This window comes from Macrobrachium nipponense, chromosome 2 (genome assembly GCF_015104395.2).
Source record: "Macrobrachium nipponense isolate FS-2020 chromosome 2, ASM1510439v2, whole genome shotgun sequence".
Lineage (NCBI taxonomy): Eukaryota > Metazoa > Arthropoda > Malacostraca > Decapoda > Palaemonidae > Macrobrachium > Macrobrachium nipponense.
The window spans coordinates 108302123-108323507 of NC_087201.1; the positions used below are offsets into that span (position 1 = coordinate 108302123).

The following is a 21385-nucleotide window of genomic DNA, read 5'->3' on the forward strand; positions in this document are numbered from 1 at the left end:
AACAGTAAGTTATAGGAAGTAAAATTTTTTAATTTTATTTTTTCTTTGTATGATTTATGAACGATATGGTGAAAATGGCGCCTGGCTGGCTGGGGGATGGAGGGAGGCGAGACGGGAACCCTTTTGAGGAAACTGAATTGGTTGCAGTATGCAAAGGTTGATAGCAAAATTAATTTTATTCACATATTAGGTACAAGGATAATCAAAGGAATCAATAGTGTGAGAGAGAGAGAGAGAGAGAGAGAGAGAGAGAGAGAGAGAGAGAGAGAGAGAGAGAGTGTGTGTGTAATCAGCGTGTTTACACTTGTATCTTAAGTGCATGAAAGAGATTAATAATGCCACAATACGTCAACTTACTGTTGGCAAATGGCAGACTTTTAAAACAAACATGAGATTTTGCAAACAAATGAGTAATAAGTCAAGAATGCAAGAAAAGGAAAGAGATAAAATAACTTTTCACAAGGAAGCCGTTTAAACAAACAATCGAATGCATGCAGAAGCTGAAAGTGCCGCCAGTTTGTTTGTTACAGAGCTTAGTTACTATTACAGTATTAAAAAATCGTAAAAAGCAATTGCCGTTAGGTAGATATTTTACCATAACAAAAATAAAAGTGATTTGGGCAGATCAAGTGTAAGTGAAAGAACTGGCAAATAATCATCCCTGCACAGCTGAAAAGTCAGTGGAAAGCAGAGCCCTTCTCTCTCTCTCTCTCTCTCTCTCTCTCTCTCTCTCTCCTCTCTCTCTCTCTCTCTGCATTTGATTGTTTTCATGTTTTATCATTATGTTAAATTTATTGTGAAATATTTTATTTTTATGTGAATTAGTACTGCTTTTACGTAGATGTTATAGTAAAGATTTTACTGTCACTTCTCTCCTCAACAATACTACGACACATGATAACTTAAAATAATTCACTCATTATTCCTCAAAAATAAAAACGCTCTCTACCTCAAGTTAGCTGTGTATCACCGCAATGATGAATGATTTTGTTATTCGTTTATGCTAAATTTTAGTATGAAAAGCTTTGTTCTCTCATTTTCCTGTATTGCATTTGATTGTTTTCATATTTTATCATTACTTTAAATTTATTGGAATACTCCCTTTTTGATGTGAATTTTTATTGTTTTTACATACATACAGTAATATTTTACCTCTTTCTCCTTCTCTCCTCAACATATCAAGCTCCCTCGTTCAGTCTCAAGTCAGCTGGGCGTGACGTCACCGCGGTTACGTACGATTTTATAAATTTTTTTATACTATGTGTTATATTGAAAGTAAATTTTATATTAAATGCTTTATACTTTTATATATTTTGTCGAATATGGTTATCATTAAACTTTATATTGTAAATGAAATTTTTTTTGTTTAATACAGTTTGACTTGTAAGACCCAGTAGGCTGTCGAATACAAGTATAAACTAGATAATCAGTTAGTTCAAAGTACGAGCATTTGTTCGACAAACGATACAAAATTTTCTTGAAAATTTCGTTCAAAAAACAGAAAGTTCGACATACGAAACGTTCGTCAAACGAGGTACTGCTGTGTAGGTTAGGGCATCCTAACATTGTAACATTTCCAAAGCGGTTATTTAAAACAAAAATGTTTTTTGTTAGTTTATTTCAACAAAAATATATATTAAATTTTAGAATGTAGTGTTACAAGAATACAATACAGGAACAACTGGATGTTAAACTTTTGAACAATACCATAAAAGATTTTGGACTGTCTTACTCAGCTTATTGCCTCCATTTTATATACATTTAATAATTTCATCATAGGTTTTTATAGCTTCCTTAAATGATGAATGTTATGAAATGAGATATCTATCACACAAAGAATGAGCATACTAATACAAAATATTTACCATATCAAGTGAATGTTAGAGATGTTGGAAGTAAATTGAGAAGTTCTGAGCTTTGCTGATCCAGCCAATTTTTCTTTAACATTAACTTTAATGATAATTCTTGTTTTAATTAGTAATGCATCAATATTAGAAATTTTTTTTATCATGATATTGCAAGCTATTGAATACAGTGAGAAATTCAACAGTACATCCAGGCATAATAATAATAAGAAAATATTGTATGTACATTTATTGGCGGATTTTATACAGTGAAAAACATTGAATTTTTATGGATATAAGTTTTCAGTCCATATGACAATTACATGTAGATTGCGGTCTCTATAATCAGATCATATGTGACATCAGATAAAAATATTACTGCAACATATCGTTAATTAGTCTTGCACACAGTTACAGGCAGACAAAGATTATGATGAAATGTTCATTAGGTATTCATTATGTAGATATCAATATGCAGTACATAACTTTGGCTACATCATTAAAAATTCAGACAAATGCACATATGCAGTACTCAAATTCAGTGCATGTGATGTTTTTTTTTATTATATTTTATTATTGCTATTTGTATTGTAACATTCATGAATGAAAATATAGTTTACGAGATCCTCCTCAAAGCCTACAATGAACAATACTTTTTGATAATGGGATCCTTGACATGAAAGACACAAACAGAATTTTGCAAAATTAATTTGTTCATATGTAGAACAAACCTTCGATCTTAATGGTAGGATAGATCACTGGTGCCAGTTGGAAACTTGTTAAAAACAGTAAAAAATTGTAAATGCAAGGAATCTGTGGCATCTGGCATCCGATATGTAGTTGAGGTGGAAAGGTTGAAGTGAGTCGGAGACCATGCTTGAACCGGGTGATGCATCAGTCTTTCTTCAATGTCCTTGGAGAGCAGACATTTGCTCTGGTTGCTTCCTTCCCAAGCCAGTTTTGACTTAAGCCAATACTACTGTTATTTCATATTCTTATCCAGCCTAAGAAGTCCTGTGAGCCTCAGTAGGATTCCTCTGGGACAGTTGCAACAACTTGCAGTAGATGTGCTTTCAAGCCCATTCCTTCTGCTTTGTCATCAATTGTTTTATGTTTAATGCTGCCCCGTCTCTCTTGGGGAATATTGCCCCTTCAGGGAGAGAGGGGGCTAGCACCATCTTGTTCCTTTGTCAGCAAGTTTACTGAATTTATGTCATCATAGGGGATCTCTTCATAGGACTTTTGTTGGAAATGCACAATCCTTTGGCAGTGTGAGGATATCTTCTCTGTCTACAGTGGAATTCCTTTGACAGTGCATAAGTTGAGATTAGGATATTTAGAACATATCTGTGTAGAGCATATTTTCATAGGACAGCCCCTTGGGTTATTCTAGTGTCTATTCTGTCTACTTTGGAGACGATCCGTGTTAGATCTCTTCGCTACATGATTCAACAGGAAGCTAGAGGTCTGCTATTCATGGTACCAGATCTGTTTGCTGGATGGAGGACTCCCTTCTGCATATTTGTGACAACCTGGGAGGTTACGCATTTCCTTTGTTCTGCCTGTTCCGTCATGTCCTGAACAGAGTAATAGGTTCTAAGGTCTTCGGGTGACCCCAGTAGCTCCTTGTGGCCCCAAGGTGAGTGGTTCCAGGGTCTTTTTCTGTTCTCTCAGCAGTGCCAAGAGAACTTTCACGTTAGCAAAACCTCTGCCAATCAGTTTAACTGCACGAGGTGATTGGGCAACCTACTCCTCATCGTCAAGTTCTGTCACCAATTATTATATGTTGAAGTGCATGACATCAGAGGAATAATTCCTCCCTGGCATTTAAGAAGAACTTTACTGTTCATAGAATTTTAAATTCTGGTTCCTGACTGCTTCAAGCCACTTTCACTCTATACTACTTGAAGGATGTTGCCCACAGATCCTTGGACACTTTTTCCTTGGGTCCAGTGGTGGCTGATCAACAAGTGTAACTAATCCAGTGCCCCTGGTGGGACAGTGTATGTTGCCTACGATGATTGTGTGGAGTAGGGAGTGAGTGAGGTGACTTGTCTCTTTTCTTTCCCTAATCTTTCTTTATACTTATTGGCAATTTGAAGAATAGACACATTGTACACTGGAACTGACTTGATGCAGGTGAGCGTTGCAGTTGTACTGTTACAGCACTTTTTATGTTCAGTACAACATACAAATCTGCTTCTCACTAGTTTGAGCTCTCTCTCCAACGAGGGGAGTGAGGAGTGGTGACAAACCTGTTTTTTGTGGCTACCATGGTTCGTTGCTTGGACAGATATATGTAGTTCTTTTTTATCTCCGTATATGCAATGAATCGGGACATGTTTCATGGTATTTAAACCCTGTGGACTGGGTGTTAGATATTCACATATCTAACATCTTAAAGGCTTAGGTCCTCATCTTTAGAATTCTCATTTCTAAGAAGAATGATGAGGTGTGCTGAACCTCCAATTGGTTCAGGATTCTCATACCTCTCTCCAACTGTGTCTATCCTACTGTTAAGACCGAAGGTTTGTTCCATATGTGAACAAATGATAAATACTTATTTAATTTGTATTTTTCATAGCTAACAAACCTGAAGCCTTAACATAGACTACCCACCTCTAGCCACTCTTATGTTTCATCCTGGGTTGGAAGAAAGACTAATGTGTCACCAGGTTCAAGCGTGGTCTTCGATTCTTTTCCACCTCAACTATGTATCGGATGCCAGATTCCAGAGATTCCTTGCTTTTACAGTTTTTTATTGTTTTTAACTAGTTTCCAACTGGGCACCAGAAGATTTATCCTACTGATAAGACCTCAGGTTTATTAGCTATGAAAAATCCAAATTAATAAAAAATTTCTCATATTTTGCCTTGTTGACCAAGAAGGCTGTAAAATCTGTTCTGCTCCCGGACATTTATGGGTAACAGTTAGTTTGTAGTTGCGGTCAATTCACATCATCGTTTGTTCAACAAAGACCAATTTCAAATCTCAATATGTATTTCACAAATTCTCAAAGCTGGGTTCTAACTTTGAGGTTCAGTTCACTTGCAAAGGTCAAATAACATGAAGTTACTAACTTTCAGTTTCAAACCAAGTCAACATATTATTAACAAGCAGTCTGATGTCTTCAAACTTTCAAGCTGTATAGACTTTTTTTGTTTAAAGGAATAATACTAGTAATCACAGTATATAGAGGGTTCTCAGCATCAGGAAAAGTGAGAAAGACAACCAATATGATAATAAATTGTAAAAATGATAATGAATATAGTAGCACCAGTTTTTCAAATCCTGTCTTGAATGAGAGAAAATGTGGGAGGTGTTCACTTGGCCTTCAGCCAGTTGCCAAGAGAAGCCTACAACTGAGGTTGTGTTGAAGGGTCCTTGACAACATTGCAGGTTTGTGGGTGATTTTCAGTTTCTCATGTAAATGCTTATCTGTTGATTAGAAAGCATAATGAGGCAAGCCAGTACTCTGATATTAGGGATACCTTTAATGAGCTACAACCTTATAAAACACTTATTAACCCTAGGAAACAACTTAAGGGGTGGAATTTTATGTGTGCTCAGCTCATCAGGGATAACTGGAAAGCTTCATATTACCATTTCCAAAAGTTCTGGAGTATATGTTAGGCTTTGAACTTCTGTTAGGACTGAGTGGCTATTGGAATAGACAAAGGGAGGCTTTAGGTACAGGAAGAGGCAACTTTATGAACAAAGGGAGGCTTTATGTATAGGAACAGGCAGCTTTATGACTGAAAAAGGGAATGGGAAAATAAGATGAAAAAGAATAAAAAGCAGTAAATGGTGGTCTTTCACGACAATAGTTTTAACAGCATGGCTTGGGCGCATTGTACATTCTGTAAATTTTGCCCATACTTTTGTTATGTTTATAGATATATTTTTTTTTTACATAAAAGTTAATAGAGGAAGTTTGTATCAGTTAAATCTAGTACAATACGTTTTAATCATAAAACATGCATTATCAGTTATTTAGATCCTCACAGTGATGAGCTATGATATGGGTAATTATTCTGATAAGATCATCTAGCCTGAGTGCTCCTCATGCCAGAATGTTTTGTAAAATTGATCATATCCTCTGCAAATTGTGAATAATATTTGTATCACTAAAGTTTCTCAGTAATACAAATTTTTATCATTGTACTTTTCATTTTTTGTTTTGGCAGCCTGATGAGGAGGAAGATCCATATAAATTTGAAGAAGAAGAATTAGATCGGGCTAGAGAAGAAGCCAAGAAACTAGAAGTAGAACGTCAGCGAAAAGCATCTGTGTCATCATCTGGGGTATCTGATCGCTCGCCACTCAACCACAGCTTTGACTCAGATCGATCTCCTGCTGCTTTCTCATCTGAAGGAGAACGTTCTCCGATGACTAGGTCTCCTCATACTCCAGGATTTGGTTCAAAACAGTTTTCACCAGTGCCCGAGAAATCTCCTAGTGTTCCAGCTTATTCTCCCCGTTATGAGTCAGCTCTCTCTAAACCATTCCCATCATATGATCCAGAAAAAGGAAAGTACCAAGCCAATGGAGCTATTAAAGTTGGGTTTTATCAAGATATGACTGATAAAACTGCGGGGGATAAGGCAGAGAAGAAAGTTACAGAGCAAAAGCCAACTGAATCACCTGTTTATAGCCCAACTGTGCCATATATGAGCTCATTTTATTCAAGCAAGAGTGAAGCTAACAAAAAGCAAAAATCACCTGCTGGGTATACTAGTTTTTACAGTTCGACAGATTCTAACATCGACAAAGCAAAAACGCCGAACTATTATTCTGCTTCAGCACCAGCCACCCCTACAGATAAGCCGTCCCCGGCCTCTATCAGTGTTGAACCTGCCGATAAACCCAAGCCATATAGTTACTATTACGATCCGACCAAGCCACTTACTGACCAGTACAAAAACACTGGCTCGGTACAATCCACTCAGCCACCGAAAAAACCGTCAGGTTATTACAACACACATGAAGGCAGCAAAAAGCAGCCAACGTCATTATCACCAGCAGGGCAGCCATCTTCCCTACCTGGTAGTTTATCTTCTCCAGGACAGGGTGCTATGACACCTCCAACTCCTGATTTACCAAGCAAAACTGAAATGCAACCTCTGAAAAAGAGAGCAGCTATTGATCGTATTAGTCAAGATTTCCAGACTAGTCCAAATGTGGTGACCTCTTTAGCTGTTGGAGGAAGTGTGACTGCCTCTCCTTGGACTGGACAAAAACAAGTAGACGATAGTGTAAGTAGTCACAGCACAGCTCCACCAAATATCACAGTCCCTTTTTCACCTCATTCTTCAAGTTTACCTGCAGCTCTCTCAACGTCTGGTCTGCCTGCTTCTGCTTTACCTGCCAATTTGGCAAATTTATCCCAGATAGTCTCACGGATTTCTGATACAGAGTCTGGACGAGTGGGTGCTGAAAAAGATTCTTCAAAGCCTCTAGTAGAATCACAGCATAGCTCGGTTACTACATTCCCTAGTCCTGATGCAAGTGGCATAACAAAATCAATGCCCCCATCCTTGTTTGGTGTAACATCAGGGCAAAACCCAGTACAAAGTCAAGTCATGGATATGGAACGTACAGGCATAGATCCTGTTAATGATTTAAGTGATATACACCAATCAAATTTATCTGGTCGTGTACAAGCAGCTGATCTTGCCAGACATGCTGAAGTTGAACCAAGATTACAAGATAGATCTATGCAGCCAAATTATCATCAGCAAATAACAAGCCCGCATATGCAAACTCAACCAGGATTAGGATCCCCTCAGCAGTTATCAAAGCAGTCACAACCATCACAGTCTCAGGCACATAGTGGACCCCCACCTCCTGTTGCCCATCAAAAACCATCTGAGGGTTCTAGACCTTCCAGTCGAGATTTACCACCTGCACATGCATCTGATAAGTCTCATGTATATCTACAACAGAAGAGCATGTGGAGCTCAAGTCTCACAACCAGCTTGACCTGTAGTTTGGCATCAAGCCTACCATCTAGCATGGTTTCAAGCTTGGTAACAAGTTTAGGGTCTACATTAGCTACCACGTCAGTCATTGCATCTCTACAGAAAATGGGATCCCTGCCAACAGAGCGTTTAACTCAAGAACGCTTAGCACAGCTTGATCGAGCTGCACAACTAGACCGTGCTGCTTTAGCATCTTTAGCTAGCCGCACTGGACAAGCAAACTTATTTTCTCATGAGCTATTACAACGTGGATCTGTTGGAGGAAGCCAAACTCAAGTGGGCAATGGTCCAAGTAGTAGTGGCTCTTCTGGAGGGGGTAGCTCTTCCAGTGTTCCGGTCTCTACTGGCCGTTCAACTTCCAGTTCCAGTAATACTGCTGGGGGTTCATCAACTCCATCAGGCAATAGTGTTGAAATTGGCATAGGCCGTTCTTATGCTAATATGATGACTGGCCAGTCCTCTCCACTCTTTGGGCGTGGGGAAGGAGCCCTTACTCCTGGCTCTTTACCACGCCCTCTATCGGGATCCTCTTCTCCATTTTTGCCTCAGTCTCCTGGTTTGAGTGCAGCCTTGGGTCTTCCAGGTGCACCTCGAACACCAACACCTGCTCATCAACAATCTCATCAGAGCTTGTCTGGGCTCAGTCAAGGTACTTTCCCATCCTTATCACGTGATCCAAGAGATCCCATTTCACAATCGCATCCATCTCTTCAGATTCCAAGTCTTAACTCAATAGCATCCAGTCAAGCGCAGACACTTAGCCATTTAAATGCTGCAAGTTTAGCCTCATATTCTGGGAGAGATTCTTTAGCGTTGATGAATCAAGGAAGCCGCGGCGCATTAGCAAGTGGACTGGTAGATCATACTTCTCAGTTGTATCAGCAGTATCTGCAGCAACGACAGGCTCAGGAGGAATTGATACTGAGATCTGCAGGTGCCCACCCACAGTTAGCGGCACATCAATCCATGATGATTCAGCAAGGGCTGATGAGTGCAGCTGGTTATTCCTCAGGCTACCCACCATCACTAGGTCTCAGACCTGGCTCCTATCAGGGTATGAACAGACCATGGCTTTGAAGTTGGAAACAGCCCACCTGAAAAAATTTCAGCTTCCCTCCTATGCTTTTATGGCCCATTAACTAGAACTTGAAGTGATTCATCTTACTCTTGCCCAAGAATTTCTTAAATTTTATTAGGTTTCTTTGATAAACCTGGCCATGCATCTCTTGTTTTGCATATGCCAAGTGCAATAGGGTAAGTTTCTTTTTTGTTTTTCATATAGAGAGCTATTTTTATATTTACGCATATTAGTATTTATAAAGTATTTTATTTATTTACCAATTTATACGCCTTTTTATGAGAGACATATCCTTTTTTAAAATGGTTCTGCTTTGTGATCTTTATGCAAATAAAAATTTATTATTTTAATTCTGATTTGGATTCCAGATTTGTTTTCACTCTTTGACTGGTTACATTTTACTTTAATTATACTCTGTTTACAAGTAGTATTGAAACAATTGAAGTCATTAGGGTCTCATGCTCCAGCAGGGCATTGGTTTGCAAATATTTTAATTTTTCTGCTGTCATCCTTCAACTTTGTTTATAGGAAGTTCCTACCTCATTCCTCATTCTGTTGTTTTATAAGCGCTGATAAATTTCGGCTTGTTTATGATTCAGATCACATCAGTTTTCTTGAACAGGCAGCTTACTTTGTCACAACATAGAGGCAAACTATAAAATCTGAAGCCTTGGGTATCAAGTGAATAAAGGAATGGAAACTAGTGTCATAGCAGCTGTTAAATTCAGTATACCTGGTGGGATATTAGTGACAGCCATGTTTGTTTCTGAATTCCAGTTTTGAAGAAATTTTGTTTGATACTGTCATAGGTATTGGCTTTTTAGATGGAATTCTGAAAAGGCTTGCCAGATTTCTGTTGTACCATGATGTAAGTCCAAGGAGGCTTCAAGCCACATAATTGCCAGTAGACTGTATTGTGTTAGTTGTCTTGTGAAACAGTGTTTATTATCTTTGTTATGATTGATGCAGAAAGTTGCTATCACATATAATTGGTAATACGTAATGTCCTATGCTTAAGTTGAATATACACCACAACTATACAATTATAAAAAAATCACATTTCTTTTAAAAAGTAAACCTAAGATAGTTAGGTTGATGAAATGTATATTAATGAGAGAGAGAGAGAGAGAGAGAGAGAGAGAATTCGTACTTTGAAAGCTTATGAAAAAGAAGTAAAAATGTCATGGAGGAGAAGGTGGAAGCCAGAATGTAGCAAGTAAGAGAGAGAGAGAGAGAGAGAGAGAGAGAGAGAGAGAGAGAGAGAGAGAGAGAGAGAGAGAGAGAGAGAGAGAAAGTGCACACACACAATTGGATTTCTCATCCCTCTCTGTGTGGGATGCAAACCAACAAGTACAAAACTTGCCTCAAGTTATCAAGTGCTCCTTCCTGGGGCCTGCTGTTGATGTTTTAAGAAATAGCACTTAAGCGACCTATTGGTCAGGTTTTCAGAGATAATGTTTTTCAATTTTTATTCACAATAGATTTTATTGTGTTGTTTAGGAAATGTTGAATTGTTGTAAAACAAGGTTTTAAGATATAACTGAAGCAGTGACTGTACATAACTGAAGCAGTGACTGTACATTTTATAATGAGCTCTTTTCACAGTTCTTATATATCATATATGTTTCTGAGGTATTGCATGAAGTTTTAAATGTATGTTTGGTAGGTAATGAATAACAAAACTTTTTTGTAAATGTTTTTTTATTACTATATGCAAAAAGCATTATCTTTGAGTGGATATGCACCCATTCCATTTAAATGACATTTTGTGCCCTGAATGTCACAGGCTGCTTTTGTAGTAAGTTGAATGTTTTCTATTATACATAGGAGTATCATTTCATGGAATTTAGAATAGTAAAAGATATAAGGACAAGTTTTCAATTGCAAGGTATCTATTCTTCAGAGATGTCTTCCTAAAAACTCATGCTCCTGAGTAATTATGGAAAAAATCAGGAAATGTATTTGGAATATTGTTCTAGAGAAATATGAGGCTTAGTATTGAGTGCAATTAAATGGGAAACAGTCTATTCATGTATTGTCAGTAAACATGAATTATTCTGGAATTCCCCTGTAAGTACGTGATGATGCTTATATGGCAACTGCTGAATAATTTATCTGTGAAAAAGGAATGAAGCAAATTGGAAAGTGAAATACAAATCCATTTTTACTGATCATATTAAACTTTCTTAGGTTAGATTTTCCTGTTTGTGGGGTTTGACATGAAATCTGTTACCTTCAGTGTCCTCTGTCCTGTGCACTTTGTCTGAACTCCCATCAAAAGTAGTTCTTCTTCTGTCCTTAATATCCTGGACATTCCTGCTGGTCTCTGTCATTGTAATTGCATATCTGCTTTTCAGATTACTTGTTCGTTATTCTTTCTCATCACAGTTGTAAACTATCTCATTCAGAGATATCAGGTCTATTTTCCAGTAGCTGTATAATACATCTGTTACTGTCACTTGTAAATGCAATTTGTCAACCTCACTGTGGTAATGAATCTTAATTAGTCTTGAGAATCTCATGTAACACCATCCCTTTGGTCACTTTTTGCCTCAACTTTTTCAGTCACATTAGGGTTTGCCTATGGTAATTTTCAGCTGTCTCCTCCATTCCTCTGCTACATTTTCCACATCTCCATTCGCTTTTGTTACCAACACTAGGTTATTGCATATGGCATAACTCTGAGGGGCATCCTACTCTGCACTTTCGTGTGGCTTCGTGTATTAGATGTAAATAGCAAAGGGCTTAGGGCGTATCCTTCATGAACACTAACATTTATATCACATTTGTGATGTTTGTTTCTGTTTTTGCAGTAAATCTTGAGCTTGACACTTTTGAAATGGATAATTATGAGATTTAACTTTATTCAGCCATTCTTCCAACAAGGCAAATATTTTCTTAACATGCTCTAGCACTTTTATCCTTAAGTACATTGTAGTAGGCATGCCCTTTTCCTTTTTACACCATTATTGTAAGGCTCTTTTTTTTCCCTATGTCTTCCTTTGTTAGGTTTTCATTAATTCTGAAATAATCATCAGTGACTGGCTCTTCTGTTCCTTTTATGAGATTGCTCAGGGTTCTGGATAGAGTTGGCGGTATTAAGTTTTTCATATTCTGGGTAATGTTTTGGATGTTACATTCTTTGTTGGTCTGTATTATGCCAGCACATCATATTTAGTGTTATATTATGTCAACGTTTCTAAAGTTAAGTTGTCATTGCCAGCATTCTTATTCTTCAGAATTTATACTTTGAATAGCATCAATCATTTGGAAAGTGGAACTTTGAGGTAATCAATACAGAAAGACTAATGGAGGTAAGAGGCATAAAGTGCAAATTAGGTTGCTTGCAGTTCTTTCCACTTATGTTAGTATAGTTGTTGTTAATATTGTTATCAAAGTATGGTGAACTTTAGTTTTGCATTTGAATCACTGTATTCTTTTTTTTCTTTAATGAAATTTGGCTGGAAGGTACACTGTGGTTCCTGATTTAAAGCAGATAATTTTTTTATATATACCTACTTTCAAGGTCATAGCTTATTAAAATAGGAAAAGTTATAGGATCTCTAGATATAATTTCAACAAAATTTCAGTAACACTGAGCTGTATCAGAAACTGATCTGAAATGGTTTTCAAAAAGAAACTGTTATGTGAAAAGAGCATTGGATAATAAAGGCAGAGGTCTGTTAGAATTTCTATGATGATTTCAAATCTTGTATTTAGAAGTAATGGTCTTTTAACTGTTAAATACTGTATTCCCTTGCATGGATAAGTTTACTTGTTGTTTTGGGTAATTAGACAGATATGTCTTTATTATTATCATGAGAGAATGTTCAGTGGTATGGAACAAGGAGAAAACTTTCATCCTAAGACTCCACAGAATTTAAGTAGGATTATTTTTGGTTCTTTGTTAAAGAAAATGAATGTAGAGCTTGAACTTGTAGAGCAGTTTATTTTGTATTAGGTCTCAGTAATGTGGTTATTTTCAGACTAATTGTTCTAAAATTGTTTTGCACTGTTGATCTTTGTGACATGCTTCTCAGTTACCAAAATGGTTTCTTAGCATTGTGTGTTAGTTGGAAACATTCCTAGGATGCCAATGTCTATGTGGGAGTGGAAGGGTTAGCTTCGTAACTGATGAGGGACTGGGGGCATCATTTACCATTATGTACACATAAAACCTTTTTTTTCTTAGAAAAATATTCAGTAATTTATACCATATTGACCCAAAACAGTACTATTAGGCTATTTGGTTGGTTTGATTAGTTTTTTTTTGGGAAGGGGGTTGGCAGTCATCTTAGAAAGGGTCAGAAGTATATAATACTTACGTTCTTATTGTACCTTTTATACTCATTGTATAGAGTTAAACAATCCAAGGAAACAAGGGAATACTACATTAAGATGTGAAAGGTATGGTAAAGGTCATTAAAGGTCATTTCACAGGAAAGTGGTAGATTTTCTTTTCTGTGAACATGTTACAGGGTTCAGTAAATGTAATTCCATATAATTTCATATTTTTCTTTAACTTTTGTTTGCTGTATGTGATTGCTTGGATACTTGAGCCTTGAAATTTGTTGAATCTAAGTTTCAATATTTCATTTGTCTTCTAATGTATGAAAATGGTCAAATGTCTAATAATGAAGATGCCTAAGCATTTGTGATGCAAATTCTTGATATATTTAGTGGATTTAGCCCAGTGATAAAGAGTTTCTGATCTGTTGGGGAAGGGCAACTATATAAAATAGGTACACAGTATTGTATTTATTTTAACAATTTTCAAGTAGTACTCGCTCAACCTTGGCATATTTTGATACTGAAGATATTTCTCATCAGTAAAAAGATTAAATGGTGATTATAATACTGTACTGCATGGTAAATTTTATGGGCTCCTGGAGTGTCCTTAAAAGTATGTATCATGCTTCACAGTTTATCATGCATTAATGTGTTTCTCTAACAGTTTCCCTTTAGGCACTGAGACTTGCAGGTTTTTTAAGCAAATATCTATATATAAAGGATATTGTTATTAACCATGCTTCAATTAGGGACATGTTTATTCCATTTTTATGTGTCCACTGAAGTGAAAGTTTCTAATGTATTGCGTGGACTACAGCCTGAGGTGTTGATTATTGGATTTTAGAGTAAGCTGAAAAAGTTTTAATAAAAAACTTAGATGCTAATTGAACCTTTGATGTGTAAACTTAGTGAATGATGAGGTGTCTGAATGTGGGTGTTTTTAAGGAATGAAGTGTTTTATGTTTAGAACAAATTCTACATAGGTTTCTAATTGTGGGAAACTGTCTTTATGTTGAAGTATTAGAAAGCCTCATCCAGGTGAAATCTGGAGTAGTTATTTAGTTTGATCTTACTGTTTCCATTTTAAGTGTTTGTGAGGTATTCTTTCCATTTGTAGGCAATTCTGATTGTCATTACTGTATTTTATGCTCTACAGTGTATTATATTACATTTTAAGTAATTTTTTTGCTTTTAGTGATAGCAGTCTTGTTTAGTGGAATGTGTAAGTACGTCTTTAATGGTCAATTTTCTTTACAAGTAGTAGCTTTTGATCTAGAGGTTGACTTACACCATAAATATTTTTATGCATGCCGTTTCTTTGTAAGTGAAGTGCTCTATAGTATTCAATGTCTTCAGTTGCATTTAAATGACTTTGATGTAATATCTCAGAAACACTTGGAAATATCCTCATTAAGGTATGATCTTTGTTGTACTTGTTTTATAAGATTTTTCATAATCAGTAACATTAGGTTTTGTTACTTTTGAAATAGAATTATGTTATTTACTTGTAATACCATTTATCTGTTCAGTTAAAGGGCCTTTGTTAATTTACTCACATTTCATAGGTGTGTAGAAGAGGTATATGTTTCAGTCTTATTATCACAAGAAAAGACACTAATGCCAAATCAGTCTCAGGGGCAAGGAAAGTGCAGTCCACAATCTTTTATTCACTAAAGTATTCCTTTGACTTACTAATTAATTTTTTTATACTGAGTAAATTTTATGATTCAGGGTGTGCAGCATTCCACTATTATTGAGGTAAACCTCTTCTGTCTTCATCTAATTTTTAACTTCATCCATACTGGCGTACTATCTTGTTTGCTGTACAGTATTCTAACCTTGTGTGGGTTGCTTCTTAATGAGATCTTGTTATAGTCATTGTTTAGATTTTTTATTTCCTTGGGAAAAGTGAAATCTTGTGAGGACTAATAATTAGCTAAATTCAGTTTTCAGTGTTTACTGAAGAATAAGCTACATTAAGTTATACTTTTTTAGAAAGCTTTGTCACTGGTGTCATAACTGAATGGATTTAAAACTACTTTTAATTACATCTAAATTGAAAACCTTTTATTGACCATTAAATTTTTTTAGTACAAAATAAGAGTAAAAGTTATACAAAAAAAGGTTTGTACAAAAAAATTAAATATATATGTACATCCCTTGGGCATGAACCATGGCCTGAAAAATGAGTTAGAATATTGGCCTTTGCAATGGGAGTTGAGTATTCTTATTCAGTAATCTGAATAAACTATGAAGTAATAATTATGAAACAGGAGAATGGTTCTGACTGGAGTTTGTTGCTACTGTTAATAATTCCTGTTTCTAAAGATAACAGTGCTATGCATTTGTTAGGCATTGTTAAAAAAAATTCTCGAGTTTAGACAAATGACCATCTTTGTTCAACATTACATTATGTAATATATATGCAAAAATATTTTGACCCTACAGTCATATTCAGACCTTATTAATAATATGCCTTGCATCATGTGAACTCTTATAATTATGCAAGTTACATGGTGCCATACAACTGATTAGAGATTCTGCTCCAAAATTATGATATACCAGCATGCCTCAGGTTTGGTGGCCTGTTAAACTAGTAAAGAATGACAGTGCCAAGTTCAGAGGGACTTATTGGCAGTGAGAAGACACTTCAAATTCCAAAAACTTTGATTTTAGGAGTAAAGCCATTTCCACCTTCTTTTCACAAGAATATAAGTTTACATGGTATCATATTTTTTGTCTTAGTAAATATGAAATAGTCTTGGCATTTTTCTGACTGAAATATTTGTAAACAGCTATGGTATACAAAATCCTATTCATCTGGTAGTTCTTCAGTAATAGGGACCATTGCCTAATTATGTTTTGTGGTAAACTTTTCCTTGGAATAATATAATAATAATAATTGCTGATAATTACTATCTATGTATTTGTAGCTCCATTGGGTACTAAATGGACTTTTATACCACAATAGTACAGAAGCAATGATTAAAATTCTTTTGATAATGTTTGTTATTTGTGTCTGCAATTTCAATTAGCATATTATATTCATAAAATTCAGAAACACATAGTTATTGTTGAAGTGATAAATTTATTTATTGTCATAACTCATATAGTATGTGATAGTAAATCCCTGTGAAATGTCTTCATTTGTCTTTGTTATTTGTTAAAATATTGATTACTGGTCTTTTTGACCTATACATAGTCATTTATTATAATATTGCCCAGTTAAAATAAATCTTTTACTTCATTGCTTAGGTTAGACTACCTAATATCATCAGTAATATTTAACAATTATGAAAGAAGATTATGAATATTTACACCTATTAACTGTAAGGATTTCATGTCGTATCTATTTCAAAAGTTAAATAAGATACTATATTTGTCTCCTGAGTGTAATATTCAGAAATTTGAAATGCAATATGTTTTGTTTTGAATGTTATTTGGGAAGAAACCTTTGTTTTCAAAGGACATCACCCTCCATCTTCAGAGTCCAGATTTGTTATGGCTCAGTTGGCATCATACTATATATTTAAGCTTGATAGTACATATTGGCTTAACTTTATTATGTATGGAGAACTTGAAAAGTCTGTCTTGGTGAATGTTGCTAGAATGGTCTGGTAAATTGGTTGTTAATATAAGAGATATTGAGCTTTGAGGAAATATTTTATCCCTATGATATATGGTCATTGAAGCACTAAAAGTATTTATTACTCCATTTTAATGGTTTAATTTATAAAATAGGACCAGATATTGTATACTATGGAGTTCTTCTTTTGTTCTGTTGGACTGATCCACTTCTCTAGACACACATCTGTGCAGTCATCTGTTATGGTCATTTGTCTGTTTTACACTTTGTTAAACTACTTTTTATAGAAATATATCTGTATGATAATCTTCATGGTATACCCTGAGTTTTTAGTGATATTAAGGTTATATGCTAGAGGGCATAACTCTCAGGAAAGAGAAACGTCAACCGTATGTCAAGTCATGTGTTGGTCAATCAGTCAAGGTTTCATTTAAGAAAAGATTTAATAGAAGTTTTTATATTTAAAACCAACAACCTAGAAAAGCTTTTGGGGAAATGAATTGTAAGAATTGAGAATTTTACTGTCGTAATCTGGTTCATCTATTATTGTATACTTAACATAGGGAAAATTATTGGAGAGAATAAGGAGAATAGGCCCGATGTCAGTATTTGTTCATACCAATTGTAAAAGGTTGCTCTTATTTATGGAAATGGTTGATAAAGTATTTCATTATTAAGAAAAAATTCATAACCCTAAGTACAGTCTGTATAAGCCACTGATATTTTCAAGCCTAGGAGAGGAAAACTAGAGCTATGAAGACAGAAACTCATGATGGGGAAAGAGTAGTTTATAATTTTGGCCATTGCACTTTCAAGGTGAAAGACTGGTAACTTCATTCATGGTACTGTGCTGAGTAGAAAGCATAGTACCTCTGAGGTAACTGTCATGAATCATGTCCCTGAGACTGATATGATTTGCTTGCTGATATACAGTATCTCATTCAGAATAATTGAAACACATAGTCATCCGGAGAACAAAATTTGAATTATATACAGATATATTGTGTAGGTCAGTATCTTATAACTAGAGAAGTGAGAGGTGACTGAAATTGTGTAAAGAGGTGAAGTTGAACAATACATAGTTTGTACTGGTGTGATAGGTGAAGCTCCAATTAAGGATATTGTAAGTGGATGAGATGTTACAATAAATGAAAATGAAAAAAAAGTTTCTTCAGTGATGACTTAATAAATTATCTATTAAAAGTGTACGATTTAATTATAAATTTTAGTCAGACAGGTGTAAGACAGTTGTTACTAATAGATTAGCCAAACAAAAAGTATGCAGGTAAAAATATTTCCAAAAATGTCAGTTGTGAATTCATTTTTACGTTTTTGAAATATTTGAAGGGCCAGATCATCTACCTTTTTCTTAGTTTATGTGTTGCAGGGAATGTGTTTTGCTAATCTACTCAATTTGACACGTGCACAAATAAGCTTGTATGGGTGGCATTGAATTGTAAGGTCTGTATAAGCTAATAGGATGGGGTAGGAAACTGATGTAGGTAAAGCCATGTCTTTGCTCCGTGGAAAATGTGTGACCAATTTTTAAAAAAGAATATACTTGATAATCTGCCATATACATGGGGAAATTTGTACATCAGAGTGACTTGTTTTTGTAAGCACTGTAAAAAGTGTGTCAGTGTTGCAAATACAAGGCCATTGCCATTATCAAATGCCTGAAAACTGTATGAATGCTTAAAGCATTTATTCCTAGAACCGTCAGTGAAAATGCTCTCAAAAATGTTATTTTAGTTGTGGAAGTACTTTTATGTGCAACCCAGTATGCAAATGAGTGATTGAATGACTCATCTTTGAGGTACTTTGAACATTTAAAATTTTTTAAGGTTGCAATTAACAAAATAATTTTTCATGATTAATAATGGCATACTGATCCCTTTTAATTGTGAGAAAATATTAAATTTCAGAAATAATTAATTTATTATTGGCAGTTTATTAAGAGTGAAGAAAAACATTTACTTTTAATCACCAGGCTGACTTGCTTTCACTCAGTCAACAGTACAAAAATTTTAATGTTTATACTTATCTCTTATATTTCTCTCTGACCTATTACACAGAGAGGAAAGAAAATCAATAACTCTATAATAACAAAATATAGATGATGATAGAATAATAATTGAAGTTGGTTAATGTCAAGCAGGTATAGAATAGAGCAACAAAAGGAAACATTTACAATAGAAAAGGGAAAGATTGAGTAAAATTTTTCATTGAATGAAGACTTGGAGTTAGTGAGAGAAAGAGAAGGGATGTTACTAGATAGAAAATGGAACACACACGCGCGAATGACTGCAATTATTGTGTGACGTGATAAAAGTAAATCTTATCAAGATTGTGTTTTCTTGTAATTGACATTAAAACTAACTGTCACCCAAGTGTAATCTATTATTATTGTTCATAAGTAGGAAAATATAAGAGATAAATTTCAATTTTTTTTAACATATTTGTACCAGTCTAGCATTTTTTCATCTTATCACTGTGCATATCTTTACTGTAGATGAGAAAGAAAGAACTGATGAAATGGTTCAGGGCTACAGTAGAACTAGGTTGATCTTGTGTTGGTGTCATTGATAACATCATGAAAACTGTTTATTATAAGATTTTTTATAGATAATATTTTGGAGTAATGCTATAGTTTAGCATACCTCATACTTGGATGATTTTAGTCCCCCTAAAGCTTGTTTGAGTGGCATTTAGTTATTATTTTTACTTCAGTCTGCATAAAAAATTAAACAAAATGAAGTTATTTTATTTTTATTAGTTTTAGAAGAGAAATTTGTCAACGGTATGAATTATTCATCCTGTAACATTTATTGGGAGTTTTTGATTTCTTCATACTCTTTATTTTTCTTATCATCAATACTTAGCCTAGAAGTTTAGTTTGAGTATAGTATACACAGCTAATGTATAAATAGATTCTTTCCACGGTGAACCCAGGTTTCATGAAAAGCCAAGTTTACGTACATTTTTACAACCAAGAAATTAGTTTCCTGTTATCCCATTATCAATTTAGATTAGGATAGAAAACAAATCCCTATAATGTTTGTGCAATTTAAGTCGTACTATGCTAAAATTATTGAATATTTAAGGTAAAATTAAAGTAATCAAGGTCCTCAGTTTCTGGGTCCGAAATCCGGAGTTTTAAAGTCTCCCCCACTAGTGTATCACCCTACATGGATATTTTAGTTAATAAGAGATACTGTGTTGAGTTTTCATTTCCCGAATATTATGCAGTGACAAACTTTCTATGCCACTATACTTGTGACATTTTACTAGGTTTTATTCATTTGATAGACAATCAGTAATTCTGGAGCACACCCACTGCACAAGTTATGGAATAGTTTATGACAACAATTTATTAATGTAAAATTGTAACAAAAAAAAACTTGCCATGAACTTTATTTTGTAAGAAATCTCTCTCTCTCTCTCTCTCTCTCTCTCTCTCTCTCTCTCTCTCTCTCTCTCTCTCTCTCTCTCTCTCTCTCTCTCAAAAAAGGTTATCCAGTTTTCATGAACCGTATGCTAATCAAGCAGGTGTTATTTGTCTCACTATCACAGTAAGTGGTGATGAGAAAAAAAGAAAGATAATGCGAGAGAATTTTTGCAATGCTTTGCCAGCTTCTTTATGTTGTACTGTTAAGGTTATTACTGTCATTTTTTGAACCAACCTTTTGTTTCCTTATGAATTTTCCAAAGATTATTGAAGTAATGGTTATTCTTCATGTAGGATGTTGGGCTCTGAATGTTTGTAGCCTGTAAGTACACCAAACAGTTTTTATGGTTGGTGCCAAAATCTTTTTCTTCCAAAAAAAAAAAAACAAAAAACAAAAAAAACAAAGGACATTACACAGAACCATTTTATTGTTGAGTCTTCATAATGCCAGTCCATATTCAGATTGTTTAGGGCCAGTGGGTGAAGGCTGCTTAACGTTACGGTATTTAACTGTTTGTCTGAGAGTGTTAGTGTTCCACTGACATTGGTATATCAAATGTGTCCGTATGATAATATGTCCCACCGGGTGGAATGTGTAGCTGCAGTAAGGGGTGTAAATAGCCTATTTTTAAAATGTGTACAAATTAGTAAAGTGTATATAATTGTATATATATACATACCTATATATATATATCTATAAATATATATATATATAATGATAAATAAAAAAATAAATGCTGTTTCTATACTTGCAAGTTGTTTTATTTCCCAAGAAAATTATTGTTCTTGTACAATATTTATAGATTTTGATATTTAGATTGGTGATTCTGTTGTAATTTGACCTATCAAGTAAAATCATTGGATATTTCTGGGAATTATGTACATTGATATCGAAAATTTGTATGTCTGTGAAAAGAAAAAATTTGAATTTTGTCTTAAATGGTTCCAAATCTTCAGCAGGTGTAACCAATGCACCAGCATCACCTTACTGAGCAAATGCAGTAAATTCTCTTTAACATATAATTTTTATGTTTCTACAACAGTACTGTGTGCAATAACTCGTTTGTCAAAATTACTAAAAACGTGCCACTTGTGAACTGAAGTGACTAGATGTGGCAGAAGCCCTTTAAAACTTGTCCTAAAAACTTTTGCAACAAA

General features: G+C 34.9%; 1 protein-coding gene across 3 annotated transcripts in view; it reads left to right on the plus strand.

Moving 5' to 3' along the window:
- Positions 1 to 20978, plus strand: part of LOC135220897 (trichohyalin-like) — a 256724-nt gene extending 235746 nt beyond the window's left edge. For all 3 annotated transcript variants that reach the window (XM_064258510.1, XM_064258511.1, XM_064258512.1), the window contains one exon: positions 6032 to 20978. In XM_064258510.1, coding sequence (XP_064114580.1) covers positions 6032 to 8902 — 2871 coding nt within the window. In that variant the 3' untranslated portion in view covers positions 8903 to 20978. The remainder of the gene's footprint in view (positions 1 to 6031) is intronic.
- The last annotated feature ends 407 nt before the right edge of the window (positions 20979 to 21385 follow it).